We start from the raw sequence: 20,699 nt of genomic DNA on the forward strand, positions 1-20,699 counted from the left end.
ATTAGGTAACACACCGCCGTTTGAAATAAAATCCATCATCATCCGCTAGGTGCCGAATTAAGGATATTTTGCAAGAAGACCGTCCGTTCCGTCCAATGACTTATATAACTTTTTTAATTGTAATTTTTAGCCGCTAGGTTCTTTCTTTATTATTCGAACTATATATTTTAGTTAGTGACATAAGTTAATTAATAAAAAAAAATTTAATTACATCGTCAAGAGACATTAGGATATAAATAACGATGGTAAGGACATCTTGAATGGCAATGGAAAAGCTTACCGCAACATTATTTTATTAAAAGGTAAATTTTTCCACCGAAGGAAAAATTCCGTACTGCGCAGGTGAAATTGTTAGCTTTACAAAAAAATACTTTTTTTTACTTTTGAACGTAGAGTTGCTTTCAGTTTATGTTGTTTAATATGAGGATTCTTCCACCTATTCGTCTAATACTTAATGTCAACCTATCTGCAACAACTCACAATATTTTTGCCGAGATTTGAGGCGATATCTTAAATTTTAGAATCGGGAGAATATTCATCATACATATCCACAAAGAGGGAGTCACAGGCTAACGAACGTTCTTATATGCCTCGGTCGGCCCGGAATTTGACACTTATCAGGAAGATATATATTTTCTTCTTCTCCTTAGTTTTGATTTCGTTATTCATACGACCAAGAAATTCTGGTTAATATTCGACGGTTATTCCTACTGCTCCACCCGTTCTCCACGACCTACTTCCACCTACGCGCCATAATTTTTTTGAATATTTTGATGAAATTGGGTGCATAGATCAGCACGTGGACGATTTTTATGGAAAATATGTTGAATTGGACAACATTTAGGCCAACTTCCCATATAACGCTATATATCCCGATAATAAATCGTATTTCGGCACACTAAACGAAAATGGAAAATTCAAATTTGATGCGATCCCATTTTGAATCTTCACCTAGATAAATGTTTTTGGGGAAAATAGCCCTTGTTTGACAACAAGCTCTAGTTTTTTAGTCCACATAATCATCCTCATGAAAGCGGCTTATCGCTCATATCTCTTAAGATATCATGGTATTTTGTAGCAAATTTAGGCGAAGGAAAGAAAATTAACCTATGCAACTTTTTCCTTTAAGCCCCCTGCTATATGAGGATAAGGAAAAGGGAGTGAACGGTAAAATAATAAGAAAAAGAAGCATTCACACGGAAATAAATTATAGTTTTTCCGATTTTACATACAATACTACGGGAGAGATGGCCCATTCCCAGCACTGGGTACCAGAATGCAAGTTCAAGGCCGGTGAAAACTTTCCCCTCTGGACGGAGCGAGCACCTCTAAATTTTCAATTCCCCCGCATTTGGGGATAAAATCAGCCACTACGACTGCTCTCCACAGGGCCGCCCAAGCGGTCGAGCCTCACACGGTGGTTTACATGCTGCGTTCAAAATGTGATTGGACATACCAGCTTCCACCGAAGTTTTCATATGATATGTCAATATGCAAGCGTTCTCCCGAAGGATCTTGGCAAACATCAATCTACACTTCAATCAATGCGGTCACCTTTAGCCGCTTAAGTAGGACACTCGTGGTTTTGTGAGGAGACAACCTGGCCTGAGGATTTCACAGTTCATAGCAAGCTTGTGTCATTATATTTGCATTTATGTTGCATTTCGGATTTTCCACACTTTCGGGGAAGCCACCCCTACTACTTTCCCCTCTCCTAGACTTAGTGTACTGGGGGAAGTAATCAAGCCAGCTATGCCAGGCACTCATCACACCAAACTATCGTTAGCTTTTCGACCACATACTGGTTGTGTGTACTGGACCTCCTGAGTAGCTGGCATTGGTGAGGAAGACCCCCGAAGACTCTCCAAGGAAAGTAACCCCGTCGCCGGGGAATCCTCACAGTACTATGAATGCAGACTAACGAATTTTAGAAGGCATTCCAAGCCGGTCATAAAAAGTGTTAGTTGTTTTGCCTTAAAAAGTACATTATCACAGATGATCGTACTAATTTAAGAGAATGGGCTCAAGGGGTACATATTAAGCACATATATATAATATTTTGACATATATTTTGAATTCAAAATGTTATTATTCATTTTTGCTTTCTATATGCATTTTATTGCAAGTAATGGTAGATGCACTTTTGAACATTGTAAAGTCTTAATAAACAGTTAGCTTCCCGTAGATAATAAAAACCAATTCTAACGTCATGTTCTAATTTGTTTTCATTTATGAAATAAATAATGATAGGAAATGAAAATAAAATGAATCGTAAGCCACTTTATTTAACAATCTATTATCCTTCAACAAAAAAAAAAAAAAACCTTAAATATTTTGCGACCATTTTTTACTTTTCTCTGCTTCTATGTTCACGAACTATTTACCGTGGCTTAGACGTTATAATAATGGCTGCAAGTAATGAGCATGACAACGATTTTTTTTTTTTTTTTCGTACAATACGTGTTGTCTATTTTTCTTTAGTCAGCAATCTTCTGCCATGCTTGGCCTTGTTATGTCGTACAAAAATAATAAATTATATTATAAAAGTTGCATATAATATAATTTAAATGCTTTAAGTATTTTTATTCAACAATTTATTTATTATATATTTGAAAATTTCAGTTCATTTTTAATTGAGACATGACAGGAGAGAAAAAGTAATCCAAATATTTAAAAATTTCACTATTCACAACATAACCTCACTTCTGTATTTAATAAGCAAACAATTCTTCTTCATAAAATCCGAGCGCTCTTTAGTTAATTGTTTAGTAAAGGAATCAAAATAATTGATATTAAAGTATCACTATATGCGGTCGTGACCGAATCATTTATACTCATCACAGTCATCCCAAAAACAAGAGACAAAACAAGTAAAAAATAAATAAATTTTTATATTTTATAACTTGTGGACGCGGTTGGTTTTTTTACTTTCACAGCAAAAGTTTTCGTTAGGCGTGTGCGGGTTTTAGACGTGTCCTTTGAATAGCTTAGGTTGGCTTCCAAATTTGTAGGTAATATCTCCTTTTTCGGTAACACGAAAATTGTTTCGCGCAGATACAACAATTTTGGTCGGACGGACAGATGGTCAGACGAATATACCTAGGTGCATTTCAAATTTGAAACAGTTCAAGACTTTACATGCGTTATGGGGTTTTTGAAGCTTCTGTGTGTGAAAAAAAAACTTATATTTTAAAACACTATAATATTGGGTAGGCGTGGTCAATTTTCTCCGTTTTTGTACACGAACGCTACAGCATCGCCCATAAAAAGAAAATTTTTCTTCCTCTTGAAAAACAGAGCAGTTTTCAGATTACGTGGTACTGTGGGCTTGCCCTTCGACCGATCTGATCCATTTTCATTACCAATCCGATGCAAGAAGTTCGAATGTTTCTATCAAATTTAAAGTCAATGGCTTCATTTTTTCGGCCAGAAGAATGTTTACGGTAGGCGTTACACTAAATGACAGACGGACATACTTGAATCGATTTAGAATTTTATGCCGATCTTGGGGTCCCTGAAGTTTCCTTCTAATCGTTGCAAACGTTTTGATAAAATGAATACACCTCTCATCGTTCGGCGATACATGTCAAAAAAAAAAAAAACAAATACAAACCGAAATAAGGAAAGACATAATCCAGCAAAGCTGACCATTAGATACCCTACACCATCTCGCCAGGTACAGTTATTCACCCCTTTTGGCAGTAATTCATAAAAAATTCTGCATTACCTTCATGTAAAGGCATATTTTTCGCAAGAGGCCGCATATTGGATAACGCGCATGGAGAACAACATATGATGTGATCCAAATTTAGCAAACTTTGAATTTGTTTCCCAAAGATTTTCTTAATTTTCAGCAACATCTACTACAAATTAAGCTTGTCCTTCATGCAAGCGCTTGCTTTTCATGACAATCCCTACATATGATGGGTTCTAAAACATATACCTATGCTATCCTACGGCTAATTTTTTTGATAAATTGCTATTATGAATCAATTTTCATCATGGCATATTAAAAATTAAACCTTCATCTGAAGAGTTCACTAGGAAGCTTTACACCCTAGTAATCTAAACTTAAAGTATTAACGCATTCAAATTTTATAATTTTTCGAAACTTTTCGTACATTGTCTTCGCCTTTGGTAAGAATTCGCAAAAAAACATTAGCCTTGTCAATACACATCTTTTCCCCGTCTACTCACCATTTTCTCTATTCCTTTTCCACTCTCTCAATGGCTTGAAATCAATCTATCATGCGGATAAAATACAGCTCGTACATGTCCTTCATCCATAAGCTAAGATGATTCTTAATGAACTATAAAGAATTTCTGAAGAAATGAATCTTGTTGAGCAGAGATTTGAAAAATATGTAATTAAATCAAATGTTTATTACAATCATTAAATTACAAACTTTTTACTTGTTATTGACATACATACATACATACATACACACGTGTTTTGCAATTTGTCTATTCCTGTTCATGAAATCGTTTTATATTGTGCACAACACTTATCACAATAAAATCTTTAAATGTAATTTCTTATATCTTGAAGATAACGCAGGTAAGGAATATTTCATCGTATCTTATACTCGGGCGCTTTGAAGCGTTCTAAACTATATATGAGTTATTAACAGAGCACAATAACTCATATGCTTTTATTTTCACGGACAGCCGATGGTAGACAACGATGATGATAGCTACGGGTCAAATACTTTAGTTACCTTGTCCTATTCGCCATATAAATACTTATGTGTACTGTGGGCACTTTTATTAATCACTAGCCTTTATTGCATAAAGCATAAAAATTCAGTATAAAAGGTTTTCATTAGGTACAGATTTTTTTTTGGTACAAATAGCTTGTGTTGAGTGGCAAAAAATGCTTTGATTTTTGTGCCTTTGTTGGCATTGCATATGGGGTGAAATATAAAAAGCAAAAAATTTCGTTTACAAGGTACTTGACTTACATACATTGCTTGTTGTATCCCAATGTTTGCTTCTTTTTTTTTTTAAAGGAAATTTAATTTACGTTATATTTCGTTACCGTTTTAATGTTTTCATCATATACATGTGTGTATTCATACTATTTTTCCACTTGCTGATTCTGAACTTTTATTTTGAAGATTTTCTGCACACAGGATTTTCATTTTGAAGCATTAACAAAAAACGGCTAGGATGGATCTCGGGTCCAAAATATGTCAATGAATTAAATTTCGTCAAAGTATGTCAAAAAATTTAAACTGCAGACTGAACAGGCATCAGGCGGACAGCCAGACAGACATACTTAAATCGATTTAGAATATGATTCTTAATCGATCAGTGTAATACACAAATCGATCTGCCCTAAGCATTTCTACATGTTACATACATCCCTTTATTACCCTTATCACAAGGGTATCTACACCCTTTATCACAAGTGCTATAAAAAGAATATAAATATGAAGACTTGGTAGTTTTTGAAAAAGAGAATGATTAGAGGGCAACTTTGACTTTACAACTAAAGCGCATTAATTATTTCAATTTATTAAATATTAAAAAGAAAGTTTAATATAGCTTTGTTAACAGGAACATTTTTAGCACCACAACTAGCGAATGGGTAGGTGTAACCGCTTCCAGCTTTCGAGTTTCATAGACATGGCTTTAAATCCATTAAATAGATAATACCCCTCCACAATGGTCCCGTCCAAATCGTTTTCAAAACATTGGCGCTTGGATCAAAGTATGTCGTTCTACGAAATTTCTCAACAGCATCTCAAAAATTTCGATTTTTAGATTGAACAAAAAATACGTGGACAGACGGACGGACAGACAGATAAGATTAGATCAATCAAAAAGTGATTCGGAACCGATTGAATATAATAAAATAAAGATATATCTCAAGTCCATTTAAATATTATCTGCATCCGCATAAACTTCATATACCCTTGTAGCAAAAGTGATTTAGGATAAAAATGCTTCAATCACCAAAAATCTGCGAAAAGAAAGCACCGTTTCACATGGTGCAAATGACCCATATGAAATTCATTCTCCCATTAAACACGACAAATCGACATGACGGGTCATTCGACCTCAATATACGTAGATGTTGCAGTGATCTTGTAAATTCAATGTAATGTCTTGAGGTGATCCTTGATCGCAAACTCAACTTTGGCCCCCACATTGACAATGTCTCTTGAGCTGTATCTGCCTCTACATACTATTACGCATTCGCTCCTCATGACGCATGTTAACTACTGCACTGAAATTTTTTCTGGATGTCCAAGATATACCTTACGTCAAACTTCGAGACCACATCTCTTCCTTCATTCATGCTTTCTTAAAATTCTCCTTTGCGGATTACCGAAAGCTCAGACAGCTTATCTGTTTCTACAAAATCATTCAATATCGATTCAAACACATTTTAATAGAACGACTGTAGTTCTCTAGATTGAATAGAAACCATTTCATAGTGATACCATGTTTTTCTAACGTGACGGTTTTCTGATCATGACACATGCTTAAATGCGTTTAGAAGAAAGTTAACCGCGCTGCTAAGCTTATCATTTATATTTTGTTGCTGGTAAAAATTGAGGAGTTAATGGAGCGAAATGATTACCTTGAACCTACGTGCAAAAACTTCCAATATTTCTGGCAAATTTAAAGTCGACAGCTTTAATTTTGCAGCCAGAAGAATGTTTCTAACAGACGGACAGACGGACATCCTAAAAATCGATTTGGAATTTGATGTTGGTCAAGAATATATATACTTTGTGGGATCTCTGATGCTTCCTTCTGGACGTTGCAAACGTTTTGGCAAAATGAACATACCCCTTATTTTTCAGTGATGGGTATAACAAAACTATAAAGAATTTTTGATAAAATGAAGTGAAGTGAAATATTGCATTGCAACTAATGAATTGCATTGCTTCCCAAAGCGGCACATATTATGCGAAAAGCATGCTAATGGGTTCGACTTTTTTGCCAGTCAGTGCCACAAAAAGAATATTGACTGCCAACTTATTGCGCCTCACACTCGTCCTACGACTGACAAAGTTCCTTTTCCGCCGTAATCGCAATCTTCTACACGAAATAACATAGGAAACCATTCTACCTGATATATTTATAGTCCTCTCCATTACCTGATTGTTTAATATTTCACTTACCTATTTTTTCATTTTGTTTAGGCTCTGTTGGCGATAAGACCTAATATATTCAGAAGAATTATGTTTTTATTATTCATTGGTCCTTTATCAAAAGCCCTCGCTAAATTCCCTGTTAAAAGGCAAAGCACGAAGTTGCTTATAATAAATAAGAAAAATAGTCAAAAATGGTAGCTCTGTTAAATGGTTAAATGGTAACGCCATTCAGCTGTGTTAAATAGCAAACAAGTAGTGGAAACCTCTGTTAAATGGCATTTTAACGGGGAAACCTCTGAATGGCAAAGCCGTCGGGAAAGTAGGGGAAACCTCTGTTAAAATGCAAAGCCGTCAACTATTGCTTATATTACAAAAAAAGGCGTGCAGACTGCCTTAGCATAAAGTTCTTCAATAACCGTAGCTCATTTCAGCTTCTAGACGTTTAGCTGAGACGAAAAGTTAAAATCAATTGTACATTTAATACATTTTAAGCTTCCATCGTAACTAAATGACACTAAAGGAAGAATAAACACACGTACTTCGATTATTCGGTAGAGCACTGCAAAAAATACCCGGTAATCACTGCTTATGCAAAAATCGAATACTAAGTCAAGTTGTTTACTCATCTCTAAACTTATGGAATTGCCATTAATTAAATCTGAAAAAATTATCTTCCAGTAGATAACAGTTTATTTTATAAACAGAAAAACATACGAGAGATTTGTGTATGAAGCTCGCACGTGGTTTGAGTAGAATATTGAATCTTGTCGAGAAAATGTCTTTAAATGAAGCTAAACGAATTGCTGCTCATCGGGCTGTGAATGAGTGGGTTAAAACCGGCACAGCAGTTGGTATAGGAAGCGGGTCAACAGTTGTGTTTGCTGTGGAAAGACTTGCAGAAAGGATGAAGTCGGAGAATCTTAATGTTGCGTGTGTACCAACCAGTTTTCAGGCACGCCAACTTATAATAGAACACGGATTACAATTAAGTGACTTGGATCGTAACCCGCAATTAGATGTAGCCATTGATGGGGCCGATGAGGTAGATAATGGTATGGTTCTAATAAAGGGTGGTGGAGGATGTTTATTACAAGAGAAAATCGTTGCCTCCTGTGCTGAAAACCTAATAATAATTGCAGATTACACAAAAAACTCCAAAAAGCTAGGCGATCAGTACAAGAAAGGGATTCCCATTGAAGTAACTCCGATGGCTTACGTACCAATTAAGCAGCATATACAGAAATGTTTTGGCGGTAGCCTTAAATTACGAATGGCTGTAGCTAAAGCGGGTCCCTGTGTAACCGACAATGGTAACTTCATATTGGATTGGGAATTTGCCAGTGAGAAGGCTTACAATTGGCCAGATGTTAATCGTGATTTACTTATGATAGCCGGAGTGGTAGAGACTGGACTGTTCGTCAATATGGCCACCAAAGCATATTTTGGTATGTCGGATGGGCAAGTTAGAACACAGGAGCGTAATGCTTCTATCTAAAAAGAAATCGTTATCTGCATTTTTATCTACAGTTCTACATATAATGCTAATTTAACTAGTAAACTGCTAAAAGAACTAAGTTTCATAAAAGTAATAAATGTTTTTTGTAAAATTTTAGTTTTAATTACATCTTTCGTTGCTGTTTTACGAATACAAAAATTAAATCATTGAAGTCTCAATTCGTCAATTTACCAGTTAACACTTAAAAGTTTAAAATGATTTTTTACTACGTTCCGGCATGACGGAATCTTTAAGATAATTGAACAATGACAATAAGCCTTGCTTTCTGCTTCTAGAAAAATAATTAGAGACCACGTCCTGATCTACATGTCGATCGTTTATGGTGGTTGGTAAAACATTATCATTAGCACTTAACGAAACAAATAAAGCGAAAGGTACCATCCACAAACATAAAGTAAAATATGCTAAAACCTACAAAAACCCAGATAATTACAAGTGATATAAATAATATGGAGATTTCACTTACTTGTGTAAAAGGATAGTAAAATGACGTGAAATATTGGAAAGCCAGGAAATGATTGAGAATTAAGCACACAACTGAGCCTATAAAGGGTATTGATAGAAATTTAATGAATGGAAAATTGCCCATAATCGCCAAATGAAAAGCTTGCGTCACGAAACCCATTATAACCATTCGCCAAGGCAAATCGTCACAGAAAATGAACATTGTATACACAAACATCGTGAAACTTATCATGAACAAAATCACTTTACGTGCCGCAGTTGTGTACTCTTCCACTAGTTCAGCTATATAATACAATCCAGCCACTAGAAAAGAGAAAAATTAACAGATCTGCCTGAGGTGCGTATTTACTCACCTATTGATATTGTAACAAAAACAACCTGCAATATTAATGCCAGCCAACTTAATATGTACATGAAGACCATTATTGTCTGTATTTAAAATACCGTTACTATTGTTGAGAGATAGATAATAAATTTTTCTTTGCGCTGCAAAACTACTTGGATTTAAGGTATATTTAACATAATTTCTATATTCGAAAATAAATCTTAATAATCTTATTGTATACCAAAGAATTCTATGATGTTTTTGCCGTATTACTAATAAATAAAACTTAAAATTAATGAACTGACAATTGCTATCAAAACGTAAACAAAACGCGTTAACACATGTTTTACGGCATTTCCAAGCTGAAAGCTTCTCTATGCATTATCTCTGAATAATTCTAAAAAAATGTGTAAGGGAATGCACACAATTAAATTATCCTTACATTTCTAGGACTGGAAGAGAAATTAATTTTATAAATTTATAATATTTATTTTATATTATTTATATCTATATATATTTATAGATATTTACATATATATATTTATATATATTATATATACATATATATAAAAATCCTTCGTGGTAATAAATTGAATCAACCCGAGACTTAGGAATATAAGAGCGCCTTATTGTGCTAATCCTTTAAGAGTGTAACTATACTTGTTACATAGAACTAAGTGGTAACGCTTGCTTATAGCACATATTTTTATTTTTAAAACATATAAGAAAGCAGCTGAGCAATATTATGAATGGCAAAGCTATTTTCAATATATAAAAAGGTGCTTTAGAATCGAATTCTAAGTTTTGATTTTATTGTGAATGAATTAATTTAATGTCATAATAAGAGGTTTTGACAACGTGAAAAATTTCAGAACGAAGGAAAGAAGCGTGTAGCTTTTTATTAAGAAAAAAGTTTACTGTAATATTATATTTATAAAAATTAGTTTAATAAACAATTTCATCAACTAGTTGCATAAATCTTATTCGCAAACTCAAAAAATTGTAACAGGAAAACTTACCAAAAATTGTAATGAATAAAATCCAGTGAAAAAAACAAAACGCCGCAATAAAGCCTGATGCACTAAAAGATACAAAAGTGTGCTTTTTTTTTTGAAGGAATAAAAGTCGAGAAAAATAAGCGCCTATTTTCTACTGCTACTTAATTATATAGAATTTATAGCATTTGTGAAAGTATATAAAGTAAATGTTAGGTTAAGAACGACAAAACTTGAAGGAAAGAATAAAATTATTCATTTCAAAATAAAGACAACAAACAGAAATTTACATTGTAAGCAGAAACAACACAAAAAATAAAAAAATAAAGAAATGACGGACCAAATGGAAGAGGAACTTGAATCGCAGGAAGAACAAATCGAACAATCAAGTGGGCAAGTGGGAATTACAGATCAAAGACCCCCACCGGATCAACGATTAGAAACGCAACGAGCAAACCAATCTGATGAAAACATGGAAATTGATATTTACGAACAGCCGACATCGTCAGTTCAAGCCCAACCAGACGATGAAGAGCCAGTAGGGCTACCTCAACAACAACCATCGCAAGCTAATGTTGACGAGGATGTCGAAGGTGAAGCTAATGAGCAAAGTAGTGATTCGTTAGATACGTTTCGTGGTTTCGATGAAATGGACTCCAATCTGGAAAATAAAGACATGTCGCAAGTCTTGCAATACTGGGAATCCAAACATACGCAGTCGGGTTTCGATCCCGTGCCCATTTTGAAAAGGTACCACTTTTTATATTCTATAACACAAAACACGTGAGGACATTACACGTCCGTGTATGTCCCACTGCTTTTCACGATGATCACTTCTCTTCAAATAGATTGGCTGAAATATTTGAAAAAGAAACCGAAATATATATGCGGAAAGATCCAGATCCTTTCGATGAACGCCACCCCTATCGAACAGATCCTAGTTGTCAGTTTGGATTTTTACTCAAGCAGCTGTTTCGTAAGGATCATTTTATGAAGAAGGTACTGCCGCCATTCTTGCTTTAAATTATTCATTACTTATTCACTTGTGTATTTTTTCTCGTCCCATTTTAGTTGGTTAATGATTATCTGCGCGATAATTACTTCACTCGACAGAGCATACAAAAGAGTTCTCTGGAATTGAATATTTTGGCATTGCGTTTAATTTTAGTTATAATGCCAGGTCTGGAAACATCGGCTGTATTTCAGGTAGAATTTGATAATCTCATCCATCGTATTTACAACTGGGCCGAAGACAGCATAGAGCCTTTGCAGAGTTATGCCACTGGCCTATTGGCTGCCGCAATGGAGGTTACGATTTTTGTTTTTATAAAATCTATATATTTTATATATCATTCTATATGTTATATAGGTTACGGACATCGCGGTCACTTTCCGTGAATTGAATACGCGATTAGTGCCCAAAATGATTAAACGTTTACATATGTTACAAGCTGTTTACAAAAGTTGTACACGCGATTTGGTCAACCATGTTATGCCATCAATAGGAAACTGTATACCTGGGCCCAGCGTAATGAATAATTCAATAGATTGTGAAACTGTAGCAGTACATTTAGAACGTGTTTTGCCTTCGTGGATGACGGGCTCAGCCCCTCAATCACCTTTGCAAATGGAAGACTCTCCCACCACTTCTAAAGCAACAGCAGGTGCAAACAATGCTGCTTTAGACGTTTTAACTAACAATTCGAACATGTCGACGCTATTAGAGAACAGTCGTGAAACGTTACCGAGCGCACATATTTATAAAAAGATGTACATAGCCATACATCCACCGACAGCCGAAACTAGCCAAATGCTGATATTACGCTACCTGACAACAATGGGAGAGTATCAAGAATTTTTGGGCTTATTCCTCGAGCACAATGCTATACAATTGATTTTCGGCTACATTGAAAATCTAGATTCTCGAGACACTTGCCTGGCATTCGAGGCCCTTAAATATTTAGCATCTTTGCTATGTCATAAAAAGTTTGCTTTGGAATTTATCAGCCACGGTGGATTGGAGGTAGGACATGCCGATAGAGATAATATTCTTTTCTTCCTGCTTTATTAAACTTATTACAGCTCCTGTTAAAAGTCCCGCGACCGAGCATAGCCGCTACAGGAGTATCAATAACACTTTATTATTTAGCTTACACTGAAGATGCGATGGAAAGAATTTGCACGATGCCGAAATCAATTATTACTCAATTGGTGAAATATGCCTTGTGGATCTTAGGTCATTCCTACGATTCTGGCAAATGTCACGCTACTATGTTCTTTGGTTTAAGTTTTCAATTTAAAATTATACTCGACGAATTCGACGCCCAGGATGGTCTGAGGAAACTTTACAACGTAGTATGTTATCTAAGGAAGTAAAAAATATGAATCTGGCAATAATTATGCGAATTTTGTTTTGCAGATTTCGGTTTTAAAAATTCTAAATCCGTCCAGCAATGAAGAGGACGCTAACAATGATCTCAACGAAGATGTGGAAAGCGCTTCACGTCAAATTGTTCGTCACGTATGCGTTGCTTTAAAGCGCTATATGGAAAGCCATTTGTTCTACAAATACAACAGCTTTATGCGACAGCAGTTTCCATCGTCTGCAGAATTCAACCAAAACATAACTAAAGCCGCCAAAGCTAACCTTGAGCAGATTAGCGACCAGATACGTACCTTGCAAGAAAATACCTCAGTAAGAGCCCATTGGGCTCCTGTCGATCAATTATTGAAATTAGGCGGCATTACGTTGCTGTTGAAAATTATTGCCTTCTCTTATGAATGGAATAATGGCGGCAGGTCCGAGACGGTGCGATCGGCATTAGACGTTTTATCTATATGTTGTGTTATTCCGCGTGTTTATCTAGCTTATTGCGGCATCCTGGAATTGCCTGATCATGGCACAACCACTGGTGTATTTTCGATACTTGGAGCGGCTGCCGGCGATATTGTACCAGACGCTGATGTGCAAAAATCTGCTTTGGCGGTGTTATGTCACTGTGTGTGTTCTCCTATTGCTAGGGCAAGTAGATATAATGTAATTTCTTAAATCGTTTCAAGAATATTTTCCCACTTTGCAGAAAGATCCCATTACCTTAATGAAGTGCCTCGGTTCCTCCAAGAAAAATAAACAAAGTAATCGGTACAGTGAAGAGTTGGTAGAAAAAGTCTGGGAGTCTGTGTGTTCCAATAATGGCATTATCGTACTATTGTCATTAATGCAAATCAAAACGCCAATTACGGATGCAGATTGCATCCGTGGTATGGCCTGCCGGGCGCTAGCTGGTCTAGCTCGTTCACAGCGTGTGCGACAGATTGTTGGCAAGCTTCCATTGTTTGCTAGTGGTCAAATACAGACTTTGATGCGCGATCCAATTTTGCAAGAAAAACGGGCGGAACATGTAATTTTTCAGAAATACGCTTTAGAGTTATTAGAACAAGTGTCGGGTAAAACAAAACCGCTCAGTCACCAGTTGGATCCGTCTTTGGCTAACATACATAAAGCGAATGTAATAGCCCAAACGAAAATTCAGTACAACGAACAACAACTTTATCAATTGATTTATGATCATTTGGAGTCTAAAGGTTTAACCCAAACAGCACATATGTTGCAGAAGGAGGCTAACTTACAATTGCCTTCGACGACAACTAAGAACTTTCATCAGTCACCATTCGATTATAAGGTAATGACTGTCAGTTCCATTGGTCGTAGCCGTCTTCGGAGCCGTATGCCAGATATAACTCAAGCTATAAATGGAGCTGCATCAACAATTGCAGTTAACAACTGTCCCACATCTTCGGAAAATGTAAATGGCAACTTGAGCGATGATGCAGCCCAAAATGCGATCACACCTATAAAATTGGTAAGGAAAACGGATAAATTGATGTGCAATTCAATAGGGCCCAATAGTTCGCACTGTTCTGTCAACAATGCCAACAGTGCGAATTGCATTCAGTCGAGTAGTCAGCGTTCGCTGCAAAAACAAATTTCGGTAGCTGATGTCAATAACATAGTGGAAGTAGGCTCGCCACCGCTTAGCGTGGGTATAACACTGTCCACCATTGTCACTGAATATCTAACAAATCAACACGCGTTGTGCAATAATCCGATGACAACGTGCCCGCAATTTGATCTGTTTACCCCTCATAAATGCCCAGACCCAAAACCTAATCGCGTTCTGGGTGATAATATAAACATAACCGCCCGCCTCTTTAAAGCCCAAGCCGGGTTTAATACACGCCGTTTTGATAGGCGTTACGTTCATTCAAATTTCGCTCCTTGGCATTCGATACGTTCCAATGATTACAATGAAATCGAATTCACTTCGTGTCATATTGTGGAAAATACCAATTTGTTGCTCGTCGGTACTCATCAAGGGGAAGCAAAAGTTTTCAATATGAACGAAGGTACCGAACTGTTTTCTTCGCGTTGCCATAGTTACCTCATCGATTCTATACAGTCGAATCGGAAAGGAGATCTTGTCTTAACCTCGTCATCGTGGCGGTCACCTCTTAGCGTGCTATGGTCGATAAGTCATAATGATTTCATATCAAAATTGCAATTCAATGATGAATTTTACTGCGAGTTTAGTAAATTAACGCAAGACAAAATCATCGGTACCCAAAGCGATGTAAGTTGCAGACGTGATATATATTTAAAGAAATGTATTATTAATTATTTATTTTTTTTTAACGGCAAGTGTTCGATTATATATGACGTGCAGACGGGCCAGAAAGTGTCAACATTTAAACCGGTACTAGGCAATCAATATACGAAAAATAGAGCCACCTTTTGTCCCGCTGATGAATTAGTTTTGTCAGGTTTGCTTAATTCTTTTAAACCCGTAATTAAATTTAATTTCTTTTTCAATCTATCATCGTAGATGGTGTTTTATGGGATGTCAAATCTGGAAAAGAAATCCATAAATTTGATAAACTAAATCAATCACTTTCGGGTATATTTCATCCTAATGGTTTAGAGGTAATTTTCGAAATTGTCTTTGCTTAAAGGTTAAATTACGATAAACTTTTGTTCTTTTCTGCGTATTTGTAGATTATTTCAAATACAGAAGTATGGGACCTACGGACATTTCATTTGTTGCAAACTATACCGGTTTTGGATCAATGTTATATAAAATTTTCACCTATGCATGTTTTGTATGGCATTAGTCTGGAAGTAGAGAATCGTAACGAATTCGACGATTCAAACACATACGAGACGAGCTTTAAAGTCCTTGATGCTTATGATTATTCCAGTATATCGACTATCGATGTGAAAAGGAATATTTACGATTTAAGTGTGAGTGGTAATGGCAGTCTGATAGCGCTGGTAGAAAATCAACCGTCTTATGATACCAAGCCGGAAACCTTTGTAAAGATTTACGCTGTTGGGATGAAAAAACATGAACATGAAGAAGAGGTGCGTGGTTCTTGTACTAATTTTCAGTCGTCCGGCGGCTCTGGAGCGGAAAACAACAGAGCTGCTGCTGGCGGCGAGGTGTCCTCAAATCGTACCTACGAAACGACCACTGCCAGTAGCAATGGCGGTGTTGGTGTTCGTGCTGTGCTTCGCCCCAGGGCTGCTGGCAGCAGGGTATACGATATAACAAGAGGTGGCGGCGACGGTGGTGATGGTGATATTGTTAGTGGCTATAACAGCGGTAGACAACAGCAATTACCGCAGCTACAACAACAAAATCACAATCGACACGCGGAACAGCCGCCCCTAATACCATTACATAATGAAAATGCTTCTGCTTATCAGAGGAGCCGCAACAGCGGCAGCAATATTAATATTAGTAATCGTGTTGCTGGCCTTCGAGCAGCACTAGTAAACCTGGAGGCAGCCGGCGATATAGGCACAGCAGATGCGGACATCGATCTCAATATATTACTTGATTTGGATGATATAGCATTAAATCTTTTATCTCTGCTTGTAGGAAGATGATGAGGAGCCGGAATCTGAAGAAGACAATTCCGACAGTGACGCTTCCACAGAAAGTAAGTTATTTGATTTCGCCTCTTTATGGTCTCCAGCTTGAAGAATATTGTTTATTGTTTACAGTTTTCGATCTGCTTCCAAATGATGAAATACGTAATAGAAATGGCAATAATGAAAATTTTGTAGAAGACGAGGACGACGACGATGAGGATGAAGAAGATGACGACGCGGACGAGGACGACGACGAGGAAGGTTGGATCGATATGGGATCATCAGATGATGACATGGCGGGCGTTCTTTGATTGTCTTAAATTTCAATTACGTTTTCTGAACATACGATACGAGAGGATTACGTATGCGCGTTGTTTTTCTTACCCAAAACGAATACTCTTGCAAACGTATATGTAAAGGAATAATAAGATGTTCAAACAGTTGCTACACTTAAGCTGCTGTCATCTAGATTATTGTATAAACTCAATTTTTCAATTAAACGATAGTTTTCTTTATATGTTTACATATATAGGCACGTTGTCGTAGATATTATAAAATGTTTCCAGAATACACAAGCACTGTCGAAAGAACAACGAAAACTGCTCTCTCAAGTGTTACGAAAAACTGATCCTAAATTTTTCCCTTTTATTTTGTCTGTTCAACCCCCTAAGTCCGACAAATGTCTTTAAAAATCACTTCTTAGTGATGGTTACATTTAACATATTAATATGGAATACAAGTAACTACGTGTGCTGTCTCTTTTTCAATACCTCGCGTTAACACGAACAATGGTACATACTTATGTCTGCAAAAGCTAGATGCTAGATGCTTGCATAAACAGCACTGCTGTGAGTTTCACAATTTTGTGACTATGTCTCCATATTCTACTTTGCAGTATCGTATCCATCAAGAGCTGGCAAAACAAAGCAACTAGAGATCACGATAGGATTCGGTCTAAACCGAATATAATCGACCTGTTAAATATTTGTGCTTACCAAAAATGTACTTTCACGTCCGTTATCAGTTACGAATGTTTCATTGTTTAAATTTTTAAGTCATAGGATAGCGGTTAATGACTCTTAACATTTTGGCTTGATAGAGAAGGCATTTAGAGCGAATACTTTTCCTTACTAATGAAAAGACAATTGACTTTTATTATTGCTTCCCTTTTAATATTTATTTTGAATATGTATGTAGGCATTAATTTTATTTGAATGCCACCTGTACAACCCTTAGAGGAAATATTAACTGCATTTAAAAGGTAGTTCAATATCTGGAAAATGAATTGTTAAATAATTTGGATTTTTTTACTGATATAAATAAAAACTATAAAAGCTATTTAAAAACTTGGAGCTATGAGAAATTGTTTCATACTTAAAATGAAGGTCGAATTGCTGCGGTAACGTTATTTAAAACCTTAATTGCGTTTTTCTCGAAACTACGTTCTTCGATACTATGGCATGGGTTATGTAATTATTTGCCAACATCCAAAAAGGAAACTTCAAAGATCCTACAAAGTATATATATATTCTTGATCAGTATGAAATTTTGAATTGATTAAGCCATGTCTGCCCATCTATGTGGAGCTTTTTGTTGGCACTCCCCTGGTCGCAAAAATGACGATATCGACTTCAAACTTGTTAGGAACATTGGACGACTTTACACATAGATTGGCATTGAAAATCGGCCAAATTGATTAGAGCGCAAGTCCCCAGTGGAGCGTAAACTGAACGAAATTCCGTTTTGCTGAACACAAATTTCTGGCTTTTTGTTCATTATTCAATAATTGTACAAAATAGATAGATATCAGCCGAGATGTTCTAAAAATACGTTAACTCTAAAACATATATTGTGGGCATCACGATCTGATGGATTAATTTTATCGCAATAATACCAGCATTACGTGTACCAAGTATAGAGTAGATGGCGGCAAGGTAAATGTATTAATTCTAAATAAATTGTAGTGGGCGTGGATTCATTTTGTTGCGGTACCGTTGATATGGGTCTCATATAAAAGGACTTGGAGAGTGTGGAGTGGGACAAGTTAACTGCATTAATTCTAAATTAATTGTGATGGACGGCACTACATGATGATAAATTTCTTCTAAAAACTACTGTCTACATGAGTATCAAATAAAAGGGATTAGAGAATGGAATGCGACAAGCTAACAATATCTTTTAATAAAGTAAAAGATGAGAGATAACTTTTATCCCATTCACATGTTTATGACAATAAATAAAAGCATGGGGCGCCAAAGATTGTGATTGTGATGATGATGGGTATGCGTGATTCGGCCTCTGCCTAATATAACTATGTTAAAACATATGTTTTTTGAGATACGGGAATAATATACCAAGTATTTCTTACTCTTACGTTTTAAACAGGGAATTGGGGCCTTAATGAAAACGATCGAGAGGATGATAAAACCAAAGGCCCTTTCTTTTGTGTTTAAAAAAACTGTTTAAGATTGTTCTAAATAACCCAACGATTATGCAAAGATGTGTAAGAAAAATTGTTTCAATCCATTGATAGTTAAGTAGAAAATGGTCTCTAATCTCATGCTCACACAATAGCCTTAAGTTGGCTTAGCGCGAATCATTCGTCAATTGGAATGGATTAAATGATGCGTTTGAATTATTTACAAAAAAAAAATTATGGACTATTTGCAAATTTCGAACAGAAAAGAAGAAGATACATTCACGTTGTCTTTTGAACCTTAGAATCATTATAGATACCATAAAAATGGACATGTGTCACTCTTAAAATGATTTCCAAATACAGAAGTTAATTATCGGCATCTTAATATTGGTTCCCACATTAATTTATCTTCTTTTTCATACGGTAGAATATCACAATATTGTGATAGACCCACTGGTATTGCAGCTTGATATGCGGAACCCACCATCACGTTCGTTTATTCGTTTATTTATTCGCGCATTCATTCATTTGTTCATTCATTCATCTTTCCTTTATATAATCATTATGTTAATTGAAAAAAGAAAAGTGGTTCCGATGAAAGCACAAACACATATATAAAAAATAATTCATTTGTCGGTAAAATACTTGCAAAATATTTGTATTGTAATGAAAAAAATCAACCATTGTTGATGTATTGATATCCTTTGATATCCTCAGATGATGGATCGTGTCTTTTATATTGTCTTATGCCCTTATGATTGGGAAGATTCCCTTTGAGATTTTTCTTAGGAGGTGACAAAATGTATCGCTGGTGTGTAACCCTAAGCTGCTCGGCTTCAGAACGCCAAGTCTTCTATCTCTTTGCAAATGACAATAGTGCTCGGCATGAGATAGTCCCTAACTAGGCGGATGGAACGCCTGTGAGTTTTTAGCGGATTGATACGCTAGTTTGAATTGCTTTGATACAATTGCTTTATTTAAATTTTATCGTGCTATTTATACATAAATTCCTATATTAATTTATGCTTCCCCTCAAGAGAAGTTAATTGTTTTAATTGGGGGCGCCTGGCATTGTATTGCATTGCGAAATACAATACTCAGCCAAGTGAAGTGTGACATCATTTTTATTTTTCTTTTAGTGAAAAGAATTATGCTGAATTTGCATGACACACTCCACAGTGGATGCGTATACCGATATGGTATCACACTACAGTATATTAATGCTAATAACATATTAAAAATCTTTGAAACTTTCACATCTTTACAAACAAATGCTTCGAGAAGACCAAATTTGCGAAGTTTTGAATCTTGTTTCCGAATATTACTGAACTTAAGATAGATATAATTAAATGGACAGACTCACAATAACATCCCAGTAAATCAATGAATTCGATAATTTTTTTAAAGAAATTTTCTAATAACAATTTTTTCTCTTTTTTCTATTTTTTTTTTTTTAAAGAAATTTTTACGATTTATTTAGCAATTTTTTATTTTATTTATGATTTGCTCCAAGTTTTTTGTTCAACTTGTAAAATGGTTTTGCTTCTACATAAAACCGTTAGCTGGTTTTTTCCTTTACAAAGTTTATGCTACAAGGGTATATTAAGTTCGCATGGATGTATGCAACAGCCAACTGTTCAATCTGTAGGCCACAACAACGCATTGCCCAATACACCTTTATTAAAACAATCAAAATTTCTTCATTATCATGAAATTACATTAATAAGAAATGTATAAAAATGCAAAAATAGTGGACCAACTTTTTATTTTTGGAAAATCGCTGGAAAGTCGCTGGCTAATAAATAAATTTAAAAACAATTTCTTCATTTTTTTTAACATTTTAATCGCAATTCGGGTTGTTTTTCAGCAAACGCCAAAGGGTTTTCTTCAATTGCGCTTGCGTGCATCTTCGATAGCTATTTGCCTCTATTGTAATGT

The 20,699-nt window shown here is 35.7% G+C and overlaps 3 protein-coding genes across 4 annotated transcripts; 2 read left to right on the forward strand and 1 right to left on the reverse strand.

The window, feature by feature from the left end:
* The first annotated feature begins 7,472 nt into the window (after positions 1-7,472).
* LOC119636470 (ribose-5-phosphate isomerase) lies at positions 7,473-8,728 on the forward strand. Of its 2 annotated transcripts, XM_038031822.1 has the most exons (2): positions 7,473-8,161; positions 8,249-8,728. In XM_038031822.1, the coding sequence occupies exons 1-2, from the start codon at positions 7,837-7,839 to the stop codon at positions 8,602-8,604; spliced, it is 681 nt and encodes a 226-aa protein (XP_037887750.1). In that variant the 5' UTR covers positions 7,473-7,836; the 3' UTR covers positions 8,605-8,728. The 2 variants fall into 2 exon arrangements, with proteins under 2 accessions (XP_037887750.1, XP_037887749.1); XM_038031821.1 differs by having other exon boundaries at positions 7,478-8,728.
* A 71-nt stretch (positions 8,729-8,799) lies between these two features.
* On the reverse strand, positions 8,800-9,671 carry LOC119636471 (protein TEX261). The gene is made up of 3 exons (XM_038031823.1): positions 9,444-9,671; positions 9,092-9,393; positions 8,800-9,036 (listed from the first exon to the last, which is right to left on the reverse strand). The coding sequence occupies exons 1-3, from the start codon at positions 9,511-9,513 to the stop codon at positions 8,815-8,817; spliced, it is 594 nt and encodes a 197-aa protein (XP_037887751.1). The 5' UTR covers positions 9,514-9,671; the 3' UTR covers positions 8,800-8,814.
* Positions 9,672-10,269: 598 nt separating this feature from the next.
* Positions 10,270-17,629, forward strand: LOC119636492 (protein mahjong). Its single transcript, XM_038031859.1, has 12 exons — positions 10,270-11,160; positions 11,259-11,409; positions 11,482-11,718; positions 11,780-12,433; positions 12,493-12,765; positions 12,830-13,432; positions 13,491-15,041; positions 15,111-15,231; positions 15,294-15,391; positions 15,464-15,829; positions 16,350-16,410; positions 16,475-17,629. The coding sequence occupies exons 1-12, from the start codon at positions 10,742-10,744 to the stop codon at positions 16,651-16,653; spliced, it is 4,713 nt and encodes a 1,570-aa protein (XP_037887787.1). The 5' UTR covers positions 10,270-10,741; the 3' UTR covers positions 16,654-17,629.
* The last annotated feature ends 3,070 nt before the right edge of the window (positions 17,630-20,699 follow it).

Source organism: Glossina fuscipes, unplaced genomic scaffold, assembly GCF_014805625.2.
Source record: "Glossina fuscipes isolate IAEA_lab_2018 unplaced genomic scaffold, Yale_Gfus_2 28, whole genome shotgun sequence".
NCBI lineage: Eukaryota > Metazoa > Arthropoda > Insecta > Diptera > Glossinidae > Glossina > Glossina fuscipes.

What these genes read in the sequence shown, in the direction of transcription:
- LOC119636470 (XM_038031821.1), top strand. Translation starts at nt 7,837, where the DNA reads ATGAAGCTCGCACGTGGTTTGAGTAGAATATTGAATCTTGTCGAGAAA.
- LOC119636471 (XM_038031823.1), bottom strand. Translation starts at nt 9,513, where the DNA reads ATGGTCTTCATGTACATATTAAGTTGGCTGGCATTAATATTGCAGGTT. An exon ending in TTTTGTTACAATATCAATAG is followed by an intron (nt 9,394 to 9,443) that starts GTGAGTAAATAC and finishes TCTCTTTTCTAG; the next exon opens with TGGCTGGATTGTATTATATA. An exon ending in TTTACTATCCTTTTACACAA is followed by an intron (nt 9,037 to 9,091) that starts GTAAGTGAAATC and finishes GGGTTTTTGTAG; the next exon opens with GTTTTAGCATATTTTACTTT.
- LOC119636492 (XM_038031859.1), top strand. Translation starts at nt 10,742, where the DNA reads ATGACGGACCAAATGGAAGAGGAACTTGAATCGCAGGAAGAACAAATC. An exon ending in AGGATCATTTTATGAAGAAG is followed by an intron (nt 11,410 to 11,481) that starts GTACTGCCGCCA and finishes GTCCCATTTTAG; the next exon opens with TTGGTTAATGATTATCTGCG. An exon ending in TGTGTTCTCCTATTGCTAGG is followed by an intron (nt 13,433 to 13,490) that starts GCAAGTAGATAT and finishes CCCACTTTGCAG; the next exon opens with AAAGATCCCATTACCTTAAT.